The sequence below is a fragment of the Schistocerca cancellata genome, chromosome 1 (genome assembly GCF_023864275.1).
Source record: "Schistocerca cancellata isolate TAMUIC-IGC-003103 chromosome 1, iqSchCanc2.1, whole genome shotgun sequence".
NCBI lineage: Eukaryota > Metazoa > Arthropoda > Insecta > Orthoptera > Acrididae > Schistocerca > Schistocerca cancellata.
Genome location: NC_064626.1, coordinates 216685091 through 216711100, shown reverse-complemented (window position 1 = coordinate 216711100; position 26010 = coordinate 216685091). Strand labels below are relative to the sequence as shown.

Genomic DNA, 26010 nt, shown 5'->3' with positions numbered 1-26010 from the left:
AAGATGCCTGTCATCTCGACTGCTAGTGATACGAGGCCGTTGGGATCCAGCACGGCGTTCCGAATGTCCCTCTTGAACCCACCGATTCCATATTCTGCTAACAGTCATTGGATCTCGACCAACGCAAGCAGTAATGTCGCGATACGATAAACCGCAATCGCGATATGCTACAATTCGACCTTTACCAAAGTCGGAAACGTCATGGTACCCATTTCTCCTCCTTACACGAGGAATCACAACAACGTTTCACCAGGCAACACCGGTCAATTGCCGTTTGTGTATGAGAAATCGGTTGGAAACTTTCCTCATATCAGCGCGTTGTAGGTGTCGCAACCGGCGCCAACCTTGTGTGAATGCTCTGAAAAGCTAATCATTTGCATATCACAGCATCTTCTTGCTGTCGGTTAAATTTCGCGTCTGTAGCACGTCATCTTCGTGGTGTAGCAATTTTAATGGCCATTAGTGCTGTATCTAGGAGTAACGTTGCAAAGTGATATGAAATGAAAACGAGCATGAAAGGATTGTAATAAGAAAGTTGAATGGCCGATTTTGGTTTATTGCAAGAGTTTTAGGAACGAATATGTCATCTGTGAAGGAGACCGCATATAGGACGCTGGGACGGTACATTCTTCAGTAGTGCTCGAGAGTCTGGGCCCCTATGAAGTCGAATTAGAGGAGGACGTCGAAGCAATTTGTCATCGTTAGGTTCGATGAACACGCGAGTATTCGGAGGAGCTTCGTGAAATCAAGTGGAAACCGTGGACGGAAAACAACGTTCTTTCCGCGGAAAATTTAGAGAAATGGAATTGGAAGGTGGCTTGCCACCAACTTAGATTTCGCGTAAGGACCACAAACATAAGATAGGAGAAATTTGAATTCGTGTGGAGGCATATAGACAGTCGTTTTTCTCTCGGTTTGTTTGCGAGTGGAACAAGAAGGCATATGACTAGTAGCGGTATCAGGCACCCTCCGCCACGCACCATACGATGGCTTGCGGAGTATGTACGAAGATGAAGATGAAGGTTGTTCAAAAGTCGATCTCCATGATCACAGTAGTGTGTACAGCAACGCACCATCAACTGACACACTCAAAATGGAGTGTTGCGTACTACGAGGTGCATTCAAGTTCTAAGGCCTCCGATTCTTTTTCTCCGGACTGGAAAGAGATAGAAACATGCGCATTGTTTTAAAATGAGGCCGCGTTCATTGTCAATACGTCCCAGAGATGGCAGCACCGTACGGCAGATGGAATTTTACCGCCAGCGGCCAGAATGAGAACTGTTTTAAATACTTAAAATGGCGACGTTTACCTTACTTGATCAGCGTGCAATCATTCGTTTTCTGAATTTGCGTGGTGTGAAACCAATTGAAATTCATCGACAGTTGAAGGAGACAAGTGGTGATGGAGTTATGGATGTGTCGAAAGTGCATTCGTGGGTGCGACAGTTTAATGAAGGCAGAACATCGTGTGACAACAAACCGAAACAACCTCGGGCTCGCACAAGCCGGTCTGACGACACGATCGAGAAAGTGGAGAGAATTGTTTTGGGAGATCGCCGAATGACTGTTGAACAGATCGCCTCCAGAGTTGGCATTTATGTGGGTTCTGTGCACACAATCCTGCATAACGACGTGAAAATGCGAAAAGTGTCATCCAGATGGGTGCCACGAATGCTGACGGACGACCACATGGCTGCCCGTGTGGCATGTTGCCAAGCAATGTTAATGCGCAACGACAGCATGAATGGGACTTTCTTTCCGTCGGTTGTGACAATGGATGAGACGTGGATGCCATTTTTCAATCCAGAAACAAAGCGCCAGTCAGCTCAATGGAAGCACACAGATTCACCGCCATCACAAAAATTTCGGGTAACCGCCAGTGCTGAAAAAATGATGGTGTCCATGTTCTGGGACAGCGAGGGCGTAATCCTTACCCATTCCGCTCCAAAGGGCACTACGGTAACAGGTGCATCCTACGAAAATGGTTTGAAGAACAAATTCCTTCCTGCACTGCAACAAAAACGTCCAGGAAGGGCTGCGAGTGTGCTGTTTCACCAAGACAACGCACCCGCATATCGAGCTAACGTTACGCAACAGTTTCTTCGTGATAACAACTTTGAAGTGATTCCGCATGCTCCCTACTCACTTGATCTGGCTCCTAGTGACTTTTGGCTTTTTCCAACAATGAAAGACACTCTCCATGGCCGCACATTCACCAGCCGTGCTGCTATTGCCTCAGCGATTTTCCAGTGGTCAAAACAGACTCCTAAAGAAGCCTTCGCCGCTGCCATGGAATCATGGCGTCAGCGTTGTGAAAAATGTGTACGTCTGCAGGGCGATTACGTCGAGAAGTAAAGCCAGTTTCATCGATTTCGGGTGAGTAGTTAATTAGAAAAAAAATCGGAGGCCTTAGAACTTGAATGCACCTCGTATTTCCGCGGCTTTGACAATCCTAGAAACCCATGTCATCGCCCGGAGTCTCGTAAACTAGGCTTTTCATATGCCTCCAGACGAAGTAGTCCATTGATGTCATGTCTGGAGACTGAGCAGGCCACGAAACAGATGCCACTGCGACCGGTTCAAACAAAATGTAATTACTCCGACGAACCACCAGGCAGCACACGTCCCTTAAACTAAAATACTCGTACAGTAATTCGGAGTTGACGGCTGCGGTGGTCTAGCGGTTCTAGGCGCTGAGTCCGGAACCGCGCGACTGCTACGGTCGCAGGTTCGAATCCTGCCTCACGCATGGATGTGTGTGATGTCTTTAGGTTAGTTAGGTTTAAGTAGTTCTAAGTTCTAGGGGACTGATGACCACAGATGTTAAGTCCCATAGCGCTCAGAGCCATTTGAACCATTTGAATTCGGAGTTAACTGCTTCTAGTCCTCATGAAGATGGAACATATTTTTACGGACCGTATTTGATCACCAAGAAGCGGAGCAGTGGTGACGAAAGATTCCTGACCACCAGACTTTGAGCCAATGCCCTGGATTAAATTCCAAAATTCTCTCGTTAACTGAATGTATGTGACACAGTTGATGGTGATCCGACTGTTGGACGGCCCACCTGGGTGCTGTTTGAAAGGAACAGTCTATTTGCCAGCACCGGGTTTATCTTCCTTTTTACAGCCATTGTAATTGCATACCCTCAACAATGACTCGCATTTGAGAAGCAATTGTCATACAGCGCTAGGAGAGAGGCCGTTATGTGCGGGGGAAGAAAACCCATTCCGATTCGCTGATTGCATCTACCCATCTGGGTGTCCCAGTCAACAGTGCATTACAACTTTTCCATGTTTTCCTTTAATACGAGAGCTATCATAGAGCGAGATGTCATAGTTATGACGGTTCAGAAATCATTTCCAATTTTCAACTTGTCAGGGCTCTCCTGTCCAAACCATAGACCCCTTCAGAAATTTACCCACTGAAGATGGAGGACAAGATTCTAAAATTTCGTTTTCAAAATAACTGAACTGTCGAGTTTTCATATGCACTCGAAGACAAAAAACGACATAACATATAGGAATTATCCGAATGAGACGGAAATCATTAGACATGACGTACATGTACACATAATTTGAGAAAAAATGGGTGATTTATTCAAGAGGTTCAAATGGCTCTGAGCACTATGGGACTTAGCATCTGAGGTCGCCGGCCGGAGTGGCCGAGCGGTTCTAGGCAATACAGTCTGGAACGGAGCTGCTGCTAAGGTCGCAGGTTCGAATCCTGCCTCGGGCATGGATGTGTGTGACGTCCTTTAGTTAGTTAGGTTTAAGTAGTTCTAAGTAATAGGGGACTGATGACCTCAGCAGTTAAGTCCCATAGTGCTCAGAGCCATTTGAACCATCTGAGGTCATCAGTCCGCTATAACTTAGAACTACTTAAACCTAACTAACCCAAGGACATCACCCACATCCATGCCCGAGGCAGGATTCGAACCTGCGACCGTAGCGGTCGTGCGACTCTTGACTGAAGCGCCTAGAACCGCTCGGCCACACTTGCTGGCTATTCAAGGGGAAGAGCTTTACAAATTGAGGACGTCAGTAACTTAGTGGTCCACCTCTGGTCCTTATACAAGCAGTTATTCGGCTTGGCATTGACTGGCAGAGTTGTTGCGTGACCTCCTGAGGAATATTGTACCAAATTCTGTCGATTTCGCGTGTAGATCGTCAAAATCCCGACCTGGTTGGAGGCCATGCCCATAAGGATCGAAACGTTCTCAACTGGGGAGAGATCTGGCAACCTTACATATTAGGGCAGAGTTTGGCAAGACCGAAGAAATGTAGTAGAAACTCTCGCTGTATGTGAGCGGGTATTATCTTGCTGAAATGTAAGAGCACGATGACTTGCCATGAAGGGCAACAAAACGGGCGCTGAATATCGTCCACGGACCACTGTTTTGTGAGGGTGCCGCGGATGACCACCAAAGCGGCCTTGCTATGAAAAGGAATGTATACGCACCAGGCCCTGCAATACCCGTACATTAGGGGCCGGCGGTGTTCGGACGCGAAGCTAGTGCGTGATAGCGTCCCAGATGTGGTCCATCGGATTCTGATAAGGTGAACTTGATAGTCAAGCTATCAACCTGAGTTCACCGTCAGACTCATCAACACACTGTATCACCGTTCCGGCCTTGAGGCTCAAAAGCTGGAAGATGTTTCTAAAGAAAGAGAGACTACTGCACATTAGGTATGAAACAACACATAGGGTCACAGATAGAGGTAATCTGAGTGAAACACGTTTTACTGTCAGGAGAGCAATGCATGCCTTCAACGATTACCGTGGCAGTACATTGTCAAAAGATCTTTGAAAACCCCAAGGAAACTCTGAACTAATGTAAAGGCTGTTAGTGGACCAAACTTAGTGTCCAGTCCCTAGTGAATGAGACAGGAAATAAAAACGAGGGTACCAAAGCAAAAGCTGAAATCCTTAACTCCGTTTTCGAACGTTCCTTTACAAGGGAAAACCCAGAACAGTTGCCCCAGTTTAACACTCGTACTACTGAAAAGGTAAGTGAAATAGGTATTAGTGTCAGAAGTGTTGAAATCGTTAAAACCGAACAAAGCTTCAGGGGGCCTCGGAATCTCTATCACATTCACAAAATCACCATCCAGTATTCTTGAAATCGATTTGTTGTAGAATATTCTAAGCGCAAACACAATGAGGTATCTTGAACAGAATGACCTCCACCATGCCAAGCAGCATGTATTTCGAAAACAGCGGTTTTGTGAAACCCAGCCCGCACTTTTCTCACATGGCATACTGAAGGTATCAGATCAAAGGTGACAGGTAGATGCAATGTTTCCTGGTTCCCGAGCAGCATTTGTCTCTGTATCACACCTACGGTTATTGTCAAATGTTCGATCATATGGGGTATCAAGTGAAATTTGTGACTGCTTTGAGAACTTTTTGGCAGGGAGGACGCAGAGTCTTATCTTGGATGTAGAGTCATCGTCTGATGTTGAAGTAACTTCGAGTGTGCCCTAGGGAAGTGTGTTGGGAACCATGCTGTTCATGTAGTATATTAACGACCTTGCGAACAATATTAATAGTAACCTCAGACTTTTTGCAGATGGTGCCTTTATCTATATTGATGTACTGTCTGAAAGGAGCTGCATAAATATTAAGATAGATCTGATGAGATTTGAAATTGGTGCAAAGATTGGTAACTTGTTTTAAATTTTCAGAACTGTAAAATGTACACTTCACGAAACGAAAAAGCGGAGTATCTATGAGTCACAGTTGGAATAGATCAAAACACACGAGTGCCTGAATGTAACAGTTCGTATGGAGTGGAATTGTGGATAAAGCAGGTGGTAGACTTTGGTTTATTGGTAGAATACTGGGGAAGTGCAATCAGTCTACAAAGCAGAAAGCTTACAAACCACTCTTGCGATCCATCTTGTAATGTTGTTCAAGTGTGTGGGACTCGTACCAGGTAGGACTAACATGGGATATTGAACAAATACCGAGAATGTCAGCACGAATGGTGACAGGTTTCTTTGCTCCAGGGGGGAGTGTTACAGAGATGCTGAAGAAACTGAACTGGCTGACTCTTGATGATAGGCGTAAACTATGGCGACAAAGTTTCAGGTACCGGCTCTGCCATGCAATTCACGGTGGTTCGCAGAGTATAGACGTGGATGTGAATATAGATCCCATCACTGTTGTGGAAAACACTAAATAAAATGGGATACAGGTGGTCCGTAACAGTACTGACGTAATCCTCACCTTTCACGGTGCCTTCGATTACTAGCACAGGTCCCATGGAAGCCGAGTTGAATATCCCTCTTAGCATACTACTGTCCCCACAGGCGTGCATCCGTAGGATGGTGCATCTTCCGAGCAACCGTCCGCCTGGATGACAGCGTCTCCGGAGACGACCATCGACTTGGTGTATCAAGAAATGTGATTCATCCGACCAAACAACACATTTACATTGCTACCTGGTCGAATCTCGATGCTTCTAAGCCCACTGAAACCGTAACTGACGATGTTCGTCGGTCAACGTGCGAAGACGTTGGGGTTGCGTGCTGTGAAGTCCCATCTTCAACTAAGTGCGCTGAAACACTTGTGACTACATGAGCACTGTACTCTGTAATGAGATCTCCAGGGACGTGTTCCATCGGATTCAGAACAGGTGAATTTGGTGCCGAAAACATCAACTTACTATAGCACGCGAGCAGCAATCCTGCTTCGCTTTTTTTTATATGTTCGTTACCAGGCCCCAGTTCATAACAATCAGCGCTTTCTCAAAGTCGCTTATATCAGTGGATTTCACCACTTGGGCCCGTATCGTCGCTGCAATGATTCCATATTGTCTCTCCTCTACTCATACACTTCACTTGCTTATACGTCCTCCTGGATCGAAGTGGCATTCAGTGAGGCGGTGTTATGAAGTTTTGACCCATCAGTGTACGTTCATATACAAATATAAGAAATTAAATGCAAAGAAAAACCAACAAATTGTGTCTTGATTCTAAAATACCAATCAGGGAAGAATCATCGTAAAATGAAAAGTGAGGCTGCCACATCAAGGAATATTGATTCGTTTCCCTTGTACTGCTCCTGAACATGTAACAGATTATCCACATTTTTTACTACTTCGATCAATCGGTCCTTCTATTCGTGCGCTGTATTTGTGAAACAGTCTCTGTCAAGAACTTCACAGAGGTATTATGCTTATCATAGATCTGAAAGCAGTTATTTATTATATCTCTGGTTACGATCTGGTTTCCCAGCATCAAGAGAACTGTGATGAAGTAAACATGCTTAAGTTGTTGGAGTGACAAGATAATGAATGAAGCATTCTGCGCAGAATCGGCGAAGAAAGTAACGTAAGGAAAACACTGGCAAGAAGAAAGTACAGAATGACAGGACATGTGCTACGACATCAAGGAATAACTTACATGTTACTAAGGGGACAGGTAGAAGATAAAAATAGCTGGGGAAGACGGAGATTGGAGTGGATGTAGGATGCACGTGCCACTCTGACTTGAAGAATTTGAAACAAGAGAGAAACACTTGGAGGGGGGCAGCATCAAACCAGTCAGAGGACTGACGAAAAAGAAAAGATTTTGTCTCCGTGACTGTCCGGATATATCACTATGCATGCTTTTTTGTTGCTGTGTTGATGATAAATGCAGTATTGTCAGTTCCGGCCACTTCAAGGTCTGTCGGTAAGCCTCTTTATGAGTCCCTATTTCGCTGATTTTCCCATCATGTATTTCCCTGATTTTTCCATGGGCGTCACTCCCTGAGTATTACGCCGGAGGTAGTAATATGTGACCTGAGTCTTCCGTTAACGAACGTATCCTTGGTAGGCGACGCTTCCTTGTAGTTTCTACCAGTGGCGTATGAAGAGCATTTTCATAAGCACTGACGAGCATTTCGCGGATGAATTACATTTGATTGAAATTTCACTACTGATTCTCTGGCGTCCGTTGTGAAACAAGTAGTTTGACTTGACTCCACTTTATATTCCTACAGAGGATCAATCCAAGTTACTAAGTATTTTACTGATGTGATTCTCTTCAGTGATTTATCGCAAATGGTGCAGTTCAGTAGTGTTTTCGTCTGTTTGAGAGCAGATGTTGCATTTGCTTATACTACGGATTAGCTGTCAATCCCTGTACAAAGCGTCGTTCCTCTGAAACCTTTTCTGCCTTTAACTACCATTTTTTGCTATATGGGGATGGTAAGCCTCTTTAATGACTTGCAGCTGTCTAGAACGAAAATTACAATTATATTAATACCTTCAGCTGCTGACGGACGTTGATATATATCAACGGGGACAGGTGAAAATGTGTGCCCCGACCGGGACTCGAACCCGCGATCTCCTGCTTACATGGCAGACGCTCTATCCATCTGAGCCACCGAGGGCACGTAAGCAAGAGATCCCAGGTTCGAGTCCCGGTCGGGGCACACATTTTCACCTGTCCCCGTTGATATATATGAACGCCCGTCAGCAGCTGAACGTATTAATATAATTCTAATTTTCGTTCTAGACAGCTGCAGGTCATCAATGGTGTCTGTTATTTCGGACATGTCCGAAAGAACAGACACCATATCCATATAGTATATAGTTCTGGCGATACCGGCCATGACCTTCTTCTTCTGTGCGGATGCACATATATTCCCCGAACTCTTACGGGACTTGGTAAGAATGTCTTCCACCAGTAATGAGTGTGTTGAGGTGGGACACTAAGAATGTAGTGTGTGGACGTACAAGGTGAGAACGTGGGTTTCAGGGGAGGCGTGTGCGAGATGTGCCCTCGGTGGCGCAGATGGATGCCGGCACGGTAGCTCAGCGTGTTCGGTCAGAGGGTTTAGCTACCCTCTGTAATAAAAAAACTGAAAAGATAGATAGAGCGTCTGCCATGTAAGCAGGAGATCCTGCTTCGAGTCCCGCCCGGGGAACACATTTTCACCTGTCCCCGTTGATATATATACAACGCCAGTCAGCAGTTGAAGGCATTAATGTAATTCTAATTAACAATTTTTGGCCGTTGCACCTTTCCTAGTACTACAATTATCTTCCGCTAATAGCCACTCGGAGTATTCTACTTTATCGATCAGATTACTTATATAGGTTGCAACAAAAATATTATGACGAACTTCAAGTGCTTGTGAAGAGTATCTCGAGGAACAAACTGCCGATTGGAACTCTCTTGCCCGGATCCGTCATCCTACTGCGACACAAAGGAGATCGCATGCTGCTGGACCAGGAAATTTGCGTTGTAACTCTGACGCCTCTTTCTCCGTTGCGATTAGCGGTCTATGCAGTGCTATTGTGGCAGGAATTGCCGCATTATGCGCCACTTAACCTCCTGAACGCTGTAAGCACAAGTGCGAGGGACTGAGTCTGCGGTCCATCAGCGTCATGACTCCCGTTTGCTGTGGTAGGGGTGGCCTAGAGGCAAGCGTTTTCCCCCATAGCTATAAGTTTCTGTAGCCTCGTTGAATGGTGTTCAAAAATGGTTCAAATGGCTCTGAGCACTATGGGACTCAAACTTCTCAGGTCATTAGTCCCCTAGAACTTAGAACTAGTTAAACCTAACTAACCTAAGGACATCACACACATCCATGCCCGAGGCAGGATTCGACCTGCGACCGTAGCGGTCTGACGGTTCCACACTGCAACGCCAAGAACCGCACGGCCACTTCGGCCGGCAATGGTGTTCCCAGACGTGGCATTCCGTCCTCAACTTGATCCTTAATTCTTCCTGCACAACCACTCGAAGATTTTCGATATATTTTTGTTACATCCCTTGTACACCGTAAACATGAAGTGGCCCTATGACACTCCCTTAGTGTTACCCCGAAGTCACTTCTACGCCAGATGATTTCGTACTATTACGAACGACGTGTTGTCTTATTTTTGCTCAACGCAGTCGATGTTTTTCGAAAGCCTGTAACTGTGAAGTTAATGATTCAATAACTGAACATCGCACCAGTTATCAACTGGTCACAAAGCCCGTCCGATAATCGATATGCTAGTATTTTACTCAGGAAGCGACAGTGCGGAAATGCATCGAGTGATTTCAGTCGAGAAACATAGCCTCAACATGGGCTCCAATATCTACTCCCTTTCTGATCTTGCAGACAAAATGAGCTAGTTGCATTTTACATTTTGGCGACTGTACGCTGGTTCCTATACAGAAGATTTGCTTTCTCCACAAACGTCGTAATATGTATTAGCTGGGGTAAGTCAGGTTAAGAGCACACACTTTTGCCCATTTGTTGTTGCTGGCTGCCTATATATGGCCATAGCTTCATTACCGTGTATTTCCCAACTGTGGTCATCCGGAAAATTTTGCTCGGCTCGGCTACTCTGTTCTTTTTTTTCTGGGACCTGCTCTCTTGTGGAAGCAATGCCTCAGTCTGTTTCCGTATTTCAGCAAAAGAGGACTCATATAGGCATCCACATCTCGTAGGAGTCCAAATTAGTTCCCCAGATCATGTATGATTGTGAATCTTACCTGAACATTTAGTTTTTAATTATACAATCGTTTACACTCATAGCTGCGTAGGAAACAAACTTCTTTGTCTACAGTTCACGATAATTTCATACATCGATGTGTTACAGATGTCGTTTATCAGTAATTGTTCCTTTTAGTCAGTTTTTTACTTGAAGAACATAACTGCGAAAGCTACCTTCCTTTCAGATATGGCATACCTCACACTAAATCTTGCAGTGAAATAAAACATTCCATATTATTACGGATTCCTTTCATTGCTCCTTGGTACAATAATACGTTTCTGGATCGTTGCCACGTGGGGTAGCCGTGCTGTCTGAGGCACCTTGCCACGGTTCGCGCGGTTCCCCCCCGTCGGCGGTTCCAGTCCTCCCTCGGGCATGGATGTATGTGTTGTCCTTAGCGTAAGTTAGTTTAAGTTAGATTAAGTGGTGTGTAAGCCTAGGGACCGATGACTTCAGCAGTTTGGTCCCATAATACTTACCACAAATTACCAAATTCCCAATTTGGATTACTAACATGTTAAATGGAGGTGCTCTAATAGTGTTTATTTTGTTGCAAATTTCGTTTCGACATGCTAGGTTATCAAATAGTAACAAATGGCTGAAACAACTTTTCATTGTACCGACCTATTAAATCGACAATTGCTTTACAACAAAATTAATGCAAATGAAAAAAAGTTTGAATGTCTTTCATTTTTAACAAGACACAAACGTTGATGCAAATGAGTCTTTTATATCTATTTTATCCCCAGGTATCATCGAGAAGCTCGAATACCTCAAGAACCTCGGCGTGGCAGCGATATGGCTGTCCCCTATCTACAAATCGCCCATGGCGGACAACGGCTACGACATCGCAGATTTCAGAGAGATAGACCCAATGTTCGGTACTATGGAAGACTTCGACAGATTACTGGATGAGGCTCACAGCAGAGGTAAGTAAAAATTTTCTGCCACACGGTATACCCAGAATATAGCGACTACTCTTCAACGGCTGGAATGAATACTTCTTATTAATTACAGACAGTAACATCTCTAACAAAAATGTGTGACAAACAGCTGGTCCATTTAATTAGGGACACTTCAGCGAAGAGCAAATTAATGGAATGTCCATGACCGAGTTTTGGAGTCGTTTAGCCAAAGGAGTCATATACAATTGAGACAAAAGTTGTTGAATCCCCTAATTCTTTGTGCAATAACGTGTTTGTGCAAGACAGATTTAACTGTATTACCTGATGTGAAATAATGTCATACCTCAAGGCAAAGCGCAGCAAATGAACAAACACTAACCATACGCTATCGTTATTTACAAAAGATGTTTTCGTTTTTATTACATCAGATAACACCTAAAATCTTTTATTCATTTCCTTTTTGGGGTTTAGTACCTCAGTCGCTAAAAACTGAACCCTTATAGGATCACTCTCTTTCCGTCTGTCTGTTTGTGTCTGTCTGTCTCCCTGTCCGATTGTTAAAAACTATTTTTCTCAGGAACGGGTGGACGTATCAAGTTGAAACTTACATTACATACTAAAGTCTGTTGTTCCTCGGCGCTGTAATAAACGTTAACTTGTAAGTCAATGCAGTCAGAAGGCACGGCCAGTTATATTACATGTTTTGATACTCGCAAACTCTCTCATCAAAGCCTGTAGTGTACTTCCCGTTGACGTTGAACCACGAAATTTGACAAGACGCAAGCTTTCATAGTAGAGCGGTCGCCTGCTCCCCGTGTGACTTTACGTCACATTTATATCGCTGAAATTAAAAATTCCCGAACATTTTGGAATCACTGCGACCGACACTCTGCCAATATTGATGTCGATAACAGGCAAAAATTGTCGAGATTCTCGATTCCCGTAATGGATGAACTGTCTGTATACACAAGTAAGTTTGTACGTAACTATCACTGTGCGAAACCTACTCGCATCTGGCCCGATTTTTCTGTCTCCAACTGCCGCTAATTCAGCAGAAAATTTGATGCAGTGCATCGTTTCATCATTTAATTTAATTCGTTTTTTTTCTTGTTCACTTTTGGATGTATGTTTTAAACAGATGTTTTTCTGATTGTAGCCTGGTACTGTATCCGATTTGTGTTAACTGTCACGCCACGATTTTTGTGGAAATCGTAAATTATCTTCTAACTTTCAAGTAAGAAACCAGTTTTCTTCACAGGCGTAAACACAACACCTACTTCATTCTGTAGAAAGATTTTCTCAAATCAAGGAAACATATAGCGCCCACTTGTTCGTTTCGAACCTTCTTTCCAGAATTATGAAGGTATTTTAAATCTGCCTTCGCAATTACTGAAAATTGTGTATTTATATCACCAGACGCGTTTTATGGTCATTAAGCAGCTGTTTATTGTGTGATAATGCGATATCTATGTTGTAGTTTTCTTAAACTGTCCGGATATTTCAATTTTTACTTGTTTTCGTGACACGTATCTTTTACTGTTGTGATTCATGTATAACATTCCTGTTTAAGGAAGCCTGCAAATGTTGAGTGGTTGCTACTATATTTCCATATGTTCATATGTATCTTATACCAAGTGACAAACGTCCCGTCAGTCATTCTGATGCAGATTTTGTCACAGTCTCTGCCAGTCAGCTGGTAGATACCGGACTACTGGTGTCTTGATTTGGTGTTTCTGTATTGAATTATTCGTTTTGCATGCAATGTTTATAGGCTGGTTTTTGAATATATTCTCTATTTTGTGTGTGAGGTTATTGTGGTAGACCATTGTGCTGCCTACATTATTTTTACCCCTGTTTATAACTTTCAGTGTGCATGCATGTATGTGTTGGTTTTTCTTTTTCTATCATGTTTCATGTCTATTTCTCCGTCAAATTTATCTACAAGTGCTACTTTTTCCATTCTTAATGTTACTTTTTTTATAGCAGTTACCTCTTCTTGGAAATCAGAAGTTTTTAGGGGAACTGTATTCAGACTGTTTAACATACACTCCTGGAAATGGAAAAAAGAACACATTGACACCGGTGTGTCAGACCCACCATACTTGCTCCGGACACTGCGAGAGGGCTGTACAAGCAATGATCACACGCACGGCACAGCGGACACACCAGGAACCGCGGTGTCGGCCGTCGAATGGCGCTAGCTGCGCAGCATTTGTGCACCGCCGCCGTCAGTGTCAGCCAGTTTGCCGTGGCATACGGAGCTCCATCGCAGTCTTTAACACTGGTAGCATGCCGCGACAGCGTGGACGTGAACCGTATGTGCAGTTGACGGACTTTGAGCGAGGGCGTATAGTGGGCATGCGGGAGGCCGGGTGGACGTACCGCCGAATTGCTCAACACGTGGGGCATGAGGTCTCCACAGTACATCGATGTTGTCGCCAGTGGTTGGCGGAAGGTGCACGTGCCCGTCGACCTGGGTCCGGACCGCACGGATGCACGCCAAGACCGTAGGATCCTACGCAGTGCCGTAGGGGACCGCACCGCCACTTCCCAGCAAATTAGGGACACTGTTGCTCCTGGGGTATCGGCGAGGACCATTCGCAACCGTCTCCATGAAGCTGGGCTACGGTCCCGCACACCGTTAGGCCGTCTTCCGCTCACGCCCCAACATCGTGCAGCCCGCCTCCAGTGGTGTCGCGACAGGCGTGAATGGACGGACGAATGGAGACGTGTCGTCTGCGATGAGAGTCGCTTCTGCCTTGGTGCCAATGATGGTCGTATGCGTGTTTGGCACCGTGCAGGTGAGCGCCACAATCAGGACTGCATACGACCGAGGCACACAGGGCCAACACCCGGCATCATGGTGTGGGGAGCGATCTCCTACACTGGCCGTACACCACTGGTGATCGTCGAGGGGACACTGAATAGTGCACGGTACATCCAAACCGTCATCGAACCCATCGTTCTACCATTCCTAGACCGGCAAGGGAACTTGCTGTTCCAACAGGACAATGCACGTCCGCATGTATCCCGTGCCACCCAACGTGCTCTAGAAGGTGTAAGTCAACTACCCTGGCCAGCAAGATCTCCGGATCTGTCCCCCATTGAGCATGTTTGGGACTGGATGAAGCGTCGTCTCACGCGGTCTGCACGTCCAGCACGAACGCTGGTCCAACTGAGGCGCCAGGTGGAAATGGCATGGCAAGCCGTTCCACAGGACTACATCCAGCATCTCTACGATCGTCTCCATGGGAGAATAGCAGCCTGCATTGCTGCGAAAGGTGGATATACACTGTACTAGCGCCGACATTGTGCATGCTCTTTTGCCTGTGTCTAAGTGCCTGTGGTTCTGTCAGTGTGATCATGTGACGTATCTGACCCCAGGAATGTGTCAATAAAGTTTCCCCTTACTGGGACAATGAATTCACGGTGTTCTTATTTGAATTTCCAGGAGTGTATATTTCACTGCAGGTTGTTTGTGGTTCTGTTAGTGGTTTGAGGATGCATTTATTATTGTGTATGTTGTCAGTTTTGTATGTATGTAATAGGAGTCTTTGTGGCTATCTTTTCATGTGTTGTTTTACCCAGAAAGTAGATTTACTTTCTTGTTCTTCTTCTATTATAAACCTTACGTCGCTAGGTATTGTATTTATAACTTTATGCAGTTGTTGAATCTTAGTCTATGGTTTATCTACCATGTATAATATGTCATCTAAGAAAACGACCCAGTAGAGAATTTTGTAGCTTTTGTATTATATGTTCAAATATTAGTTCCTCTTAAAGACTGATGAAGATATTGGCTAGTATTCCTGGAATATCTTAACCTACAGTACAGTACTCTTGATTGAAGTAAAAATAGTTTTGCTTTTTTATTAACTATAGCAGCTTTATTTTTTATTTACGTGTTTCTGAGGTAGCTGGTTGCAACCTCTTTAGGTTATAAATCGATGGTTCTTTTTTAACAAGGATGTATTTTTATATGCTTTCTATATAAAAAAAGGCACTATTGCTATGTGTGGGATTTTTAAATCTCTTACATGTGCTATTAGCAGAATGGCATTTTTATTTGTCCTCTCATTTTCAAGTCTACAGTACTAAATGAACAGGGATTACGTTTGTTTTGCTAGTGGGTAGCTGAGAGCTGCTCTAAAATTTGCTATTGGTCCGATGGGATTGCATGTCTTGGATATTTTTAGCTGGCATCTCTCGTTTGGTGCCTTAGGTTATTTTTAAGCCTATGTACCCCTCTTTCTGAAATTATGTGGATTATGTTTTTGAGTGTGTTTGAAATCAATTTGTTGGATTGTGTGATTATATAAATATTCTTTATTTTATTTTACTTCCTTACTTACGAACCCCCACAATTAAATTTACTTTAGAGGAGGAACTGCATTCGTATTGCATACATAATATTTATGCATATACATGTAATTGGACACTTGTATACTTCACACCATAAGATAGTTCCTGCACATTAAAACTGTAATTTTACATACCATTAATTAGTTAATTAGTGGTTTCAAAATTTTTTATATTTTAATGTACTAATAGCTACAAGGTATTTTTCTGATTGTAGTTCTTAGGCACAAGTGCTCTGACACAACAAATAAATACATCAACTGTCCAGATAATTCTATCTCTGACATTGATTCTAAATAAATAATTTTGTTTTTGCTACAGGCAGAAGTCTTTCTCGTTATGTACACATTATTTTTATTTTTTTAACTTTTTCTGTCAATTTTTTCAAATATATATGCAATGTATTCTCTCGTGCTCAAGACTTTTGAGGATGGCGAGTCACACTGCAATTTTACCTTTTCCGATTTTGCTAATGTAGTGTGGCGTCTTTCTTGATTTTACATGAATGTAGCTACAGTAAAATAATTATTGACGCTCATGGGCCACAAATTGCCTTGACTCAAACACCTTTTCTGAAAAGTATAAATAAATTTAGAGCAGCAAAAATATCCAGGCATGACTAACATTTTCAGTTTACATATAGTTGCTGTTTTTTAGTCTTACTTGCAATGCAAGATATATAAGCCTATGGGTGCAACGATTTATTAAATAGAAAATGTGCATAAAGCAATTAGATGTGCTTTGCATCCACAAAATTATATTAAGTAATGAATCATTCTTCACCATAATTCAGTAATAAGCCACACTCTTCCATCTTTCCTCTGTTATAATAAATCCCGTGCAGAATAATCAGTTGGGATAAGACCTTTTTTCACTGTTTTCACTAACCGTTTCTCTTTGAGTCGTTCAGGTCCTCATCTGCATTCATCCAACGTCCAGAAATCTCACACCATTAGTTTCTCTCTCTCACTACCCACTACTCAGACCTCCCTTCGACTGTCCATTCCTCTGATTTTACGCAGATATCAGTCTCTGAGAAAGCAGTCACACAACAGAAAATATACATGTGCAACACTTATATCCGTATAAATTTACATATTTGGAGTACTTGGTTTACTTTTTCGTGTCCGGAGCTGTAAATTTTTTGGCACAGTACTGGGCTAAGTGAAAAGCTTCCGGCGGGCTTAGCCAGAGGTTGTGTAGGGAGCAATGTGCAGGATAATTTCGTCACGTTAGGAGGCGTTCCATATTCTGAATTTTTTCACAGTTGCACTTATTGTCATCCGCTTCTAATAGGATCCATTTCATCAGATTGGTTTTGCTAGAGGCTACACAAGTTCTGATACGGTTTAGCGTTTTCCATGACCTGTAATGTAATTCAGCACCAGTTGGTGGATTTTCGGAAATAGGGTAGCCGTCAGGGCGTTCATCCAAAGTGTAACTGAGGAACCAATATCTTGATTTTAGTCTTTTTAATCCATAAAGGCTGCCGTGTAGTGGATGGTGCTCATCGAATATCTATTTGAAGTGCTGAATATGTTCATGAGTTACCCTATGAGATTTGCGACTGCTGAAACCTGAAGCTTGGTAGAGATCTTCCAGTGGGGCGGACTTCATGCTTCCTGTGACTAGCCTACAGGTTTCATTAAGGCTTATGTAGATCTTCTTTGCCTATCTAGAACAGAAATGGCACGCATACTCAGCTGCGGGAAAGCAAAATGTTAAAGCTGTGGTTCTAAGCACAGTAGGTTTGACTCCCCGCTTGCTGCTAGTTAGCTTTCTAAAGATATTGCTCATTGCACATTGATGTTTGTATGTTAGGGAACTGTCAAGCATGACTACGAGGTATGTCGACAGGCCTGTGTGCTCAAGGGTAGACGCAACTACATTTAACGCACAGCTTTCTAATTGCTAGGCATGTGTGCAGATGAAAAGCGCAAAAATTTCGTTTCATTTGGATATAGTTTGAGAGTTGTCATCGTAGTATGTTAACATTGCTTGTAGGGTATTCTCCAACTTTACCTATACTTCCTCAAAGGTTCTTCCTTGCGCTGTGATAGCCAGATCGTCAGCATAAGGAAAATGTCGCTTATCTTTGGGTAATGGCTGATAATTCGTATATATGTTGATCCGGATGGGGGCTAGAACACTTCCCTGGGCAAGGCCGTTTTTTCTGCTTCCTCCAGCGACTTTTTCTCCCTTGTAGATTGACGTAGAATGTCGGTTTTGCAGCAAGGATTCTTTAATTTTTACTAATTGATGGTCCCTATTAACATCATAGATTTTTCTTAGCAGTTTTTGGTCGTACACTGTATCGTAGGTGGCGCTTAGGTGAACCAAAGGCAAGCCCGATATTAATTTATTTTTGTGTCCCTTCTCTATAAACTCCGTGAGTGGCAAGATATGGCCAGTACAAGATGTACCTGGCAAGATACCAGCTTGCTGTGGGATTAACTTTGAATCAATGATGTTATTAAAAAAAATGTTTCGAATGGCTCTGAGCACTATTGGACTTTACATCTGTGGTCATCAGTCCCCTAGAACTTAGAACTACGTAAACCTAACTAACCTAAGGAGATCACACACATCCATGCCCGAGACAGGATTCGAACCTGCGACCGTAGCAGTCGCGCGGTTCCGGACTGAGCGCTTAGAACCGCTAGACCACCGCGGCCGGCAATGATGTTATTGATTCGATTAATTATCAGCCTTTCAGACAATTTTAAACGGTGACATAGAAGGGCTGATAGCTGCTTGGTGAGTCGGGTTCTTTTCCTTCTCTTATAAGTGCTCTTACCTTGGACTTCCTCCATAATTTAGGGATCATGAACGTTTCTCGCCAGTAGTTAAATAGGCTTAACACACAATTTTTGGAATTCGGTTCCACACACACGTCATGAACACCAATACGGATTTTCATGGAGTTTATGCCCTCATTCAGTTCTTTCATTATGAAATGAGAGGAAAAGTTGTAGGTTTCTGTGGTAACATCACATTGGACCTTCCTTTTGTCATGTTTTTTGCTGGCCTTGCCATATTGTAGTAGTTGATGCGTAGTTCTATTAGGTGTCGCTCTGGTAAATTCTCTTCTTTCTTTTGGGTTCTCAGAACTTTCTGATCTGATCTCACGCAATGTTGCTCCTGCCTGACATTTCCGCTTTCTCCAAGATTCCGACACATTTCTTTTGCCTTCTTTCACTTCGTGCTCTTATAAAATTTGTGCCAAAAGCTGTTGTCTCGTCACTGACAGGATCTTTTCAGTACCATTAATCATATTTCGCTAAAATGTTATTGGTACCCTCCGAAAATCCTGATATGAAGTTCTGTCTACAGCCTCTTGGCATGTGGTTTTTGACATTTTACGGAGATTTTGTTCAGAAAGTGTGAAGTCTTCGGGTACGGGATTTAAGTTGTTGATTTACTCGTTTAATTCCCTGGAAAAATCCGTCCTTCTGGCTTTTTTAAAAGTGAACCTTCTTCGAAAGGGCCTGTTAACAGATTTGAGTTCCGAGAAGACCTGAATTGCAAAGCGTGTATTTTGAGTTTTTGGAAGAGTTTTATATACACCACTGGCCATTAAAATTGCTACACCAAGAAGAAATGCAGATGATAAACGGTTATTCATTGGACAAATATATTATACTAGAATGGACATGTGATTACATTTTCGCGCAATTTGGGTTCATTGATCCAGAGAAATCAGTACCCAGAACAACCACCTCTGGCCGTAAAACGGCGTTGATACGCCTGGGAATTGAGTCAAACAGAGCTTGGATGGCGTGTACGGGTACAGTTGCCCATGCAGCTTCAACACGACACCACAGTTCATCAAGAGTAGTGACTGGCGTACTGTGACGAGCCAGTTGCTCGGCCACCATTGACCAGGCGTTTTCAATTGCTGAGAGATCTGAAGAATGTGCTGGCCAGGGCAGCAGTCGAAAATTTTCTGTATCCAGAAAGGCCCGTACAGGACCTGCAACATGCGGTCGTGCATTATCCTGCTGAAATGTAGGGTTTCGCAGGGATCGAAAAAAGGTAGAGCCACTGGTCGTAACACATCTGAAATGTAACGTCCACTGTTGAAAGTGCAGTCAATGCGAACAAGAGGTGACCTAGACATGTAACCAATGGCACCCCATTCCATCACGAGGGGTGATACGCCAGTATGGCGATGACGAATACACGCTTCCAATGTACGTTCACCGCGATGTCGCCTAACACGGATGCGACCATCATGATGCTGTAAACAGAACCTGGACTCATCCGAAAAAACGACGTTTTGCCATTCGTGCACCCAGGTTCGTCGTTGAGTACACCATCGCAGGCGCTCCTGTCTGTGATGCAGCGCCAAGGGCAACCGCAGACATGGTCTCCGAGCTGATAGTCCATGCTGCTGAAAATGTCGTCGAACTGTTCGTGCAGATGGTTGTTGTCTTGCAAACGTCCCCATCTGTTGACTCAGGGATCGAGACGTGGCTGCACCATCCGGTACAGCGATGCGGATAAGACGCCTGTCATCTCGACTGCTAGTGATACGAGGCCGTTGGGATCCAGCACGGCGTTCCGTATTACCCTCCTGAACCCACCGATTCCATATTCTGCCAACAGTCATTGGATCTCGACCAACGCGAGCCGCAATGTCGCGATACGATAAACCGCAATCGCGATAGGCTACAATCCGACCTTTATCAAAATCGGAAACGTGATGCTACGCATTTCTCCTCATTACACGAGGCATCACAACAACATTACACCAAGCAACGCCGGTCAACTGCTGTTTGTGTATGAGAAATCGGTTGGAAACTTTCCTCATGTCAGCACGTTGTAGGTGTCGCCACTGGCGTCAAACTTGTGGGAATGCTCTGAAAAGCTAATCATTTGCATATCACACCATCTTCTTCCTGTCGGTTAAATTTCGCGTCTGTAGCACGTCATCTTCGTGGTGTAGCAACTTTAATGGCCAGTAATGTATAATTCCAGTTTCGTTAAAAATTATCTCCATACAGTCGAGATTTGATTTTTATTGTTTATTGTAAAGAACAATTGAATAACGGGATAGAGGTCAATGAAATGAAATGTCGTTTGGCGAGAGCCTCCCGGCGGGTAAACCTGATCGCCTGCTGCAAGTATTTTGAGGTAATGCCCTTTTCGGGGTCTTACGCCTCGATGATGAAGAAATGATGATGATGAAGGCGACACAAACACCCAGTCTCTGATTGAAGGAAATCTTTAACCCAACCGGGAATGTTCAAATGTTCAAATGTGTGTGAAATCTTATGAGAGGACACGAACCTCCACCGGGGCCGGGAATGGAACCCGAGCCCCCGGCATCACAAGCCGGCGTACAGTTCACTCAGCTACGGTGGCGGACAGAGGTCAATGAGTTCATGTGTCATCGCGAATGACCTCCCCGCGGGGTGATTAACGCGCTCCCAGTGAGTCTTTGTCGGGGGTTCGCACAATATAGTTCTTAATTTGTCGTCAGCCATTTCTTAAGATGTGGCGAATAGTACTGTCGAATGGATTTCAGTGTATGTACAAAATCGCAACCCTGTGAATAAAGCAGATAGCTGTAGAGTTTCAGATGTCCAATTTGATTAGTGAAACATCTAGAACAGTTTCTACAATGTATGTTTATGTGCAAGAGTTTTATCTGTGTATAATATGGACGATCAGCCATCGCTATGACTGTTATAGGTGTACATTTGTCACCACACAGTTTGTGTAATAAGTTTTCATCTTTACCTGAATAAAGTGACAATACAAAAACCATGGCATCCCACACAAACTTTAGGAATATTTGTTTAGTAGATGCGAGCCTTAGCTAAGTTTGTTAGTAGTTCCACGACAGCCTCACAGCAAGTAGAGAGTGTAAGGTGGTTTAACTTTTCATGTAGCGCCACTCTACCTATTTTATTCATATTTTTAGGCTCTAATAGTACCCCTCAGCCCCATTAACGTATGAATTCGTATCTGTATTTGTAAATGCACTTGTAATTGCATATGTTGGCCATGGTGAAGCTAGCTGTCCTCTTCGATTTCTGAGAAGCTGTATTTTTCAGTTTATTCAGCACCGCAACCGAAGCAGAGAGAGAGAGAGACAGCGGAGGGACCTTTGTCACAGCCATAAATGTGTAGCTTTAAGTGGTCAGGGTTGATGTAGCCTTCAACAGTGCACTCGCCCCTACCCCACCCCCCAACCCCCCATCACCCCAATCGGGGCTGGCCATGTTAACGCAACTGGAAGTGACACGCACACAGGCAGCTTGAAAGCCCTCGTGCAAAGGAGCGATGCCTACATGGAATGCCTCCATTACTGAAAGAAAACGGTGTTTGGAAGATTTCTATGGGAGCCACAAGACACAGCCTCTCAATGGTTGCTCTGAAACGTGGCTAGAAATATGGTTAGTTCCTGCCATGCCCCTACCGACAAAATAAACAAAAAGTCTCACTCTTGCTGGCGTTCTAACGAAATCTTGAAATTTCATTGGGGCGGCGTTCGTAGTCTCGGAAAAACTTGGCTAGAGATTGGATGGCGCTCGGACCCATTATCGTCATTGGTGGATAACTTGGAACTGTTCCAAAACTTCAGTGAGAAGGTAGAATTTATTTTCAGACACTCTCTGCCTTTTGCCTTCTTGATTTACTGCCCTGCTGCCGTCCTCGGGGGCCGCAGATGAGAAGATGGGTCCACTATACAATTAACTGCCGCTCACAGCCGGCGCTCTGGCAACAGAACACGGGACGTTTATTTGGTGAGATTTGGCCAACAACGCTCTCCCGTGGAATAGTTCACGGATTGCGGTATTTTTTAACTTCGCTGAGTTAGTCGTTTCAGTAACTGATGACCACACTTACCTGCTTGATTTGCAAGACGCACTTTGCATCTGTTCTTTCGAGTCTATTTCCATTAGCAATTCGTGATATGGTCTTCGCTTAACCGTTGGCAATATTTGTTACGCAATCTTAAAATTGATACTAAGATCACAATTACACATAATTGCTCTTTACCTTTGCATTCATTGCCATCGTGTTGACGGTTTCTCACATAAATGCACATTAAGGGAAATGAATGGCATATTTTATAAAAATGCATTTTCATTTATAGTTGGATGCCTTCTTTAACTGAAATATGCTCTGCACTTGAAAAAATGAGCTGTGTGTTCCATGCATGACTATGAACTTTTAAAGATTGGCCGACCTCTGTTAAATTGAGATTTAATAAGGCAATATTCGTTCCATCAGTGTTTCATTACGTTTTAAAAGTAAATTCGTCTGACTGTATAGGGAGTTTTACTCCGTCTTCCAATCACAAGGACTTCAGGTTCGTATCTCAGGGCTATGCACTACTACAGCCACAACCAATCCAACACACAAGGCGACTCAAGACTTACGTGCTACTCCTGTGCGGGAACGAGAACATCACTTGAAGACGTGAAAATGGTGGATATTATCAGAATTTCTGTGTTGCTTTGATGTAACAACACATAAATAGAGCCTTCACACATGCAGCTACTTCAATACCAATGGAGACAGTTATGTGCAATATGTGTAACACAGAGAAGTGATATGTCAAGTGCCGAGACTTAGTTCACATTCAGTTGCGATAGTATATTAAACATACAGGAACAATTACAGTGGAGGATCGTTGTAAAACCAAAAATTACAGACCTCAAAACACTCTATACAGAGCCTCAAAACAACAAACACGGATACGCAAACACACACACACACACACACACACACACACACACACACATGCACATTATTTCTATTCAAGGATTATCACTCTTACAAGCATAACACCAAGCGACAACAAACAAAAAAAAAACGGATTTGAAACATGATGTTGACTCTGAAGCAAATGAACAAACAACAGACAAAAGCTCTCACTATAGAGTTTAAGTATATTCTCACCACAAAAGAAATACACGATCACAGGAATGTAAATACAGAGCTAACTAGAGAATTAACAAATGAAAAACTTAAAAACATGTCTACCAACATAGATTAGAAAAGAAAACAATGAACTCTGAAATAACGGTCATTAACCTATTTTTAAATATCTAAATAAAAAATTATAAGCACAGTATAGTATACTACTGTAACAAAATCAGACAAAGACAGTACTGTAGTATTCAAGGGAACAAAAGTGTACACAAACGACTTTATCATCAGAAACAACATAAAAAGATTAAAATCCAGCTGTAATAAGAGTATTCTTGGCATTCTTGTGGAGAGGGTGGAAGAAGCCTCCAAGTGTGTGTTTTCACTCGACGCCACCATGAAACTAGGAAATGTCGGAACTCCCTGGAAACGAAGTGCATGAGGGCACCAGCCAATAAAGGGCACTTCTCAGGGCCATCTCTGACTACTGCTAGTTTGAATGGCGAGGCAGTAACCAAGAACAAACAAGTCACAACTTCGCAGCTATACCAAATGCATAAATGGGATATACTGTGTCTACTGAGATGAATCAGCACATCAGACCTATATTAATAGGATGCATATAGATACAAAGGTGTCATACTCTGAAGATGTTGGTGCAGCTTTCATTAGACCTGACTTGGCCTTAACTACCACAGGGAAAACAATAATGAATGGCACTGAGATCTATCGAACGCGGAACCTTGATAGTAACATCCGTATATAAGCCCCTAGTTGAAAAACGTAAGCTTATTATGCCAGGCAATTTCAGAAACCAAAAGACACGGTTTATCCTAAGTTACTTCAACTGCCACAGCATAAACTGGTGATACCACGAAACTGATGGCAATGGCCAAATGCTAGAAGAATGGTCCAATTGAATAACTTCTTTCTCCTACATGACTCAAAGCTGCCTTACTCCTTCACGAGAAAAATCTGGAAAAGAGGCTACAACCCTGACAAGTGCTTTGTTAGCAGCAACATCCAAGACAGATGTGTTATAAATGTACTCTACTGGCCATTAAAATTGCTGCACCACGAAGATGTGCTACAGACGCGAAATTTAACCGACAGGAAGAAGATGCTGTGATATGCAAATGATTAGCTTTTATCACCTGCAGTTCTTCTTGGTGTAGCAATTTTAATGGCCAGTAGTGTACTTTAGTAGTAATAATTAAACGAAAAGATACGTTTTGGCACGCTAGACCGAGATAATCTCTCCATCTTCAATCACAGCACCCAATAATTTTACAAGATTATTCAGATGATGCAGCTCCTCAAGAAAGGTATGCTCGAGGAACCATCTGTTGTTCGTGTCACACTCCACTTTGTGATGTCATGCATGTAATACACTTCGCTCAACTGCGATATGAAGTGTGGGCAAAAATCTTACCGCTCCCAGAGCCAGAAATGTTGGTCTGTGTTTCGGTCAGTTTCGTCTACTGCCTTCTTTCCAGCATCACACATAACACTAGAATCCCTTCTCTTGATCCTGTACCTGTTCTGAAATTTCGTTTAATTTTTACTTTTACTACATTCAAACTAGTTTGTAGCCGTTGGATAAAACAACTGGAATATGATACAGCATTCGTGTTCTGATAATTAATTCAGATTACATTTCAACTGGCCGAAATTCAAACCAAACGAATCGATAAGAACTGACAAATGTGACACATGCTACGAAGGCTGTCGTACCAAAACAGTATGTCTGTTTTTACTGACATGATCTTCGATAGTATGTCACAGCTAAATCTCATTCCATGAGAGTCTGAAATGTCAGCAGTCGAGCAAGTGTTGACCAACTGAATTTGCGTCAAATGAAGTTTAACACAGCCAATGGGGAACGCCATTTATTTCTGGCGGTCTCGTTGGACGCGTCATTGCTGCTTGTGTGCTTCATATAATTGTTTTTTGTGTTTTGCAGGTATCAAAGTGATTCTAGACTTCGTTCCGAACCACACCAGTGACGAGCACGAGTGGTTCGTAGCTTCGAGCAATCCAACACACGAGAACCACGAAATCTACAAAGACTATTACGTGTGGCTTGATGGCAAGGACAACGGATCGGTGCCAAATAACTGGGTGAGTTACATGTCAGCTGGTCTACAACGTTCAGATTCATACTTTTCTTAAGACAAGCAATGAACGTGCAATTTGTGTCATCAATTTTACGTTTTTAGGAATGTGAAACTTTCATTAATTTTTACTTTCGTAGAATTACTCTAACAATAATTTGTTTTATAGTTAAGAAACATGGAATTCTGCTTGTGCAACTGGCTTAAGGCTGCTATTGTATAGAATGGTTCCCCTAAAGCCGCTGCATACTCGACAGGAATC

The 26010-nt window shown here is 43.2% G+C and overlaps 1 protein-coding gene and 1 non-coding gene across 2 annotated transcripts in view; one reads left to right on the top strand and one right to left on the bottom strand.

Annotated features, from left to right (window-relative positions):
- LOC126165291 (uncharacterized) overlaps positions 1–26010 on the top strand; it is a 380023-nt gene that overhangs the window by 13862 nt on the left and 340151 nt on the right. Inside the window, exons 2-3 of the mRNA XM_049920310.1 lie at positions 11233–11412; positions 25598–25755. Coding sequence (XP_049776267.1) covers positions 11233–11412; positions 25598–25755 — 338 coding nt within the window. The remainder of the gene's footprint in view (positions 1–11232; positions 11413–25597; positions 25756–26010) is intronic.
- Trnat-ugu (transfer RNA threonine (anticodon UGU)) lies at positions 8309–8383 on the bottom strand. Its single transcript has one exon. It is a non-coding gene; the product is annotated as a tRNA-Thr (tRNA).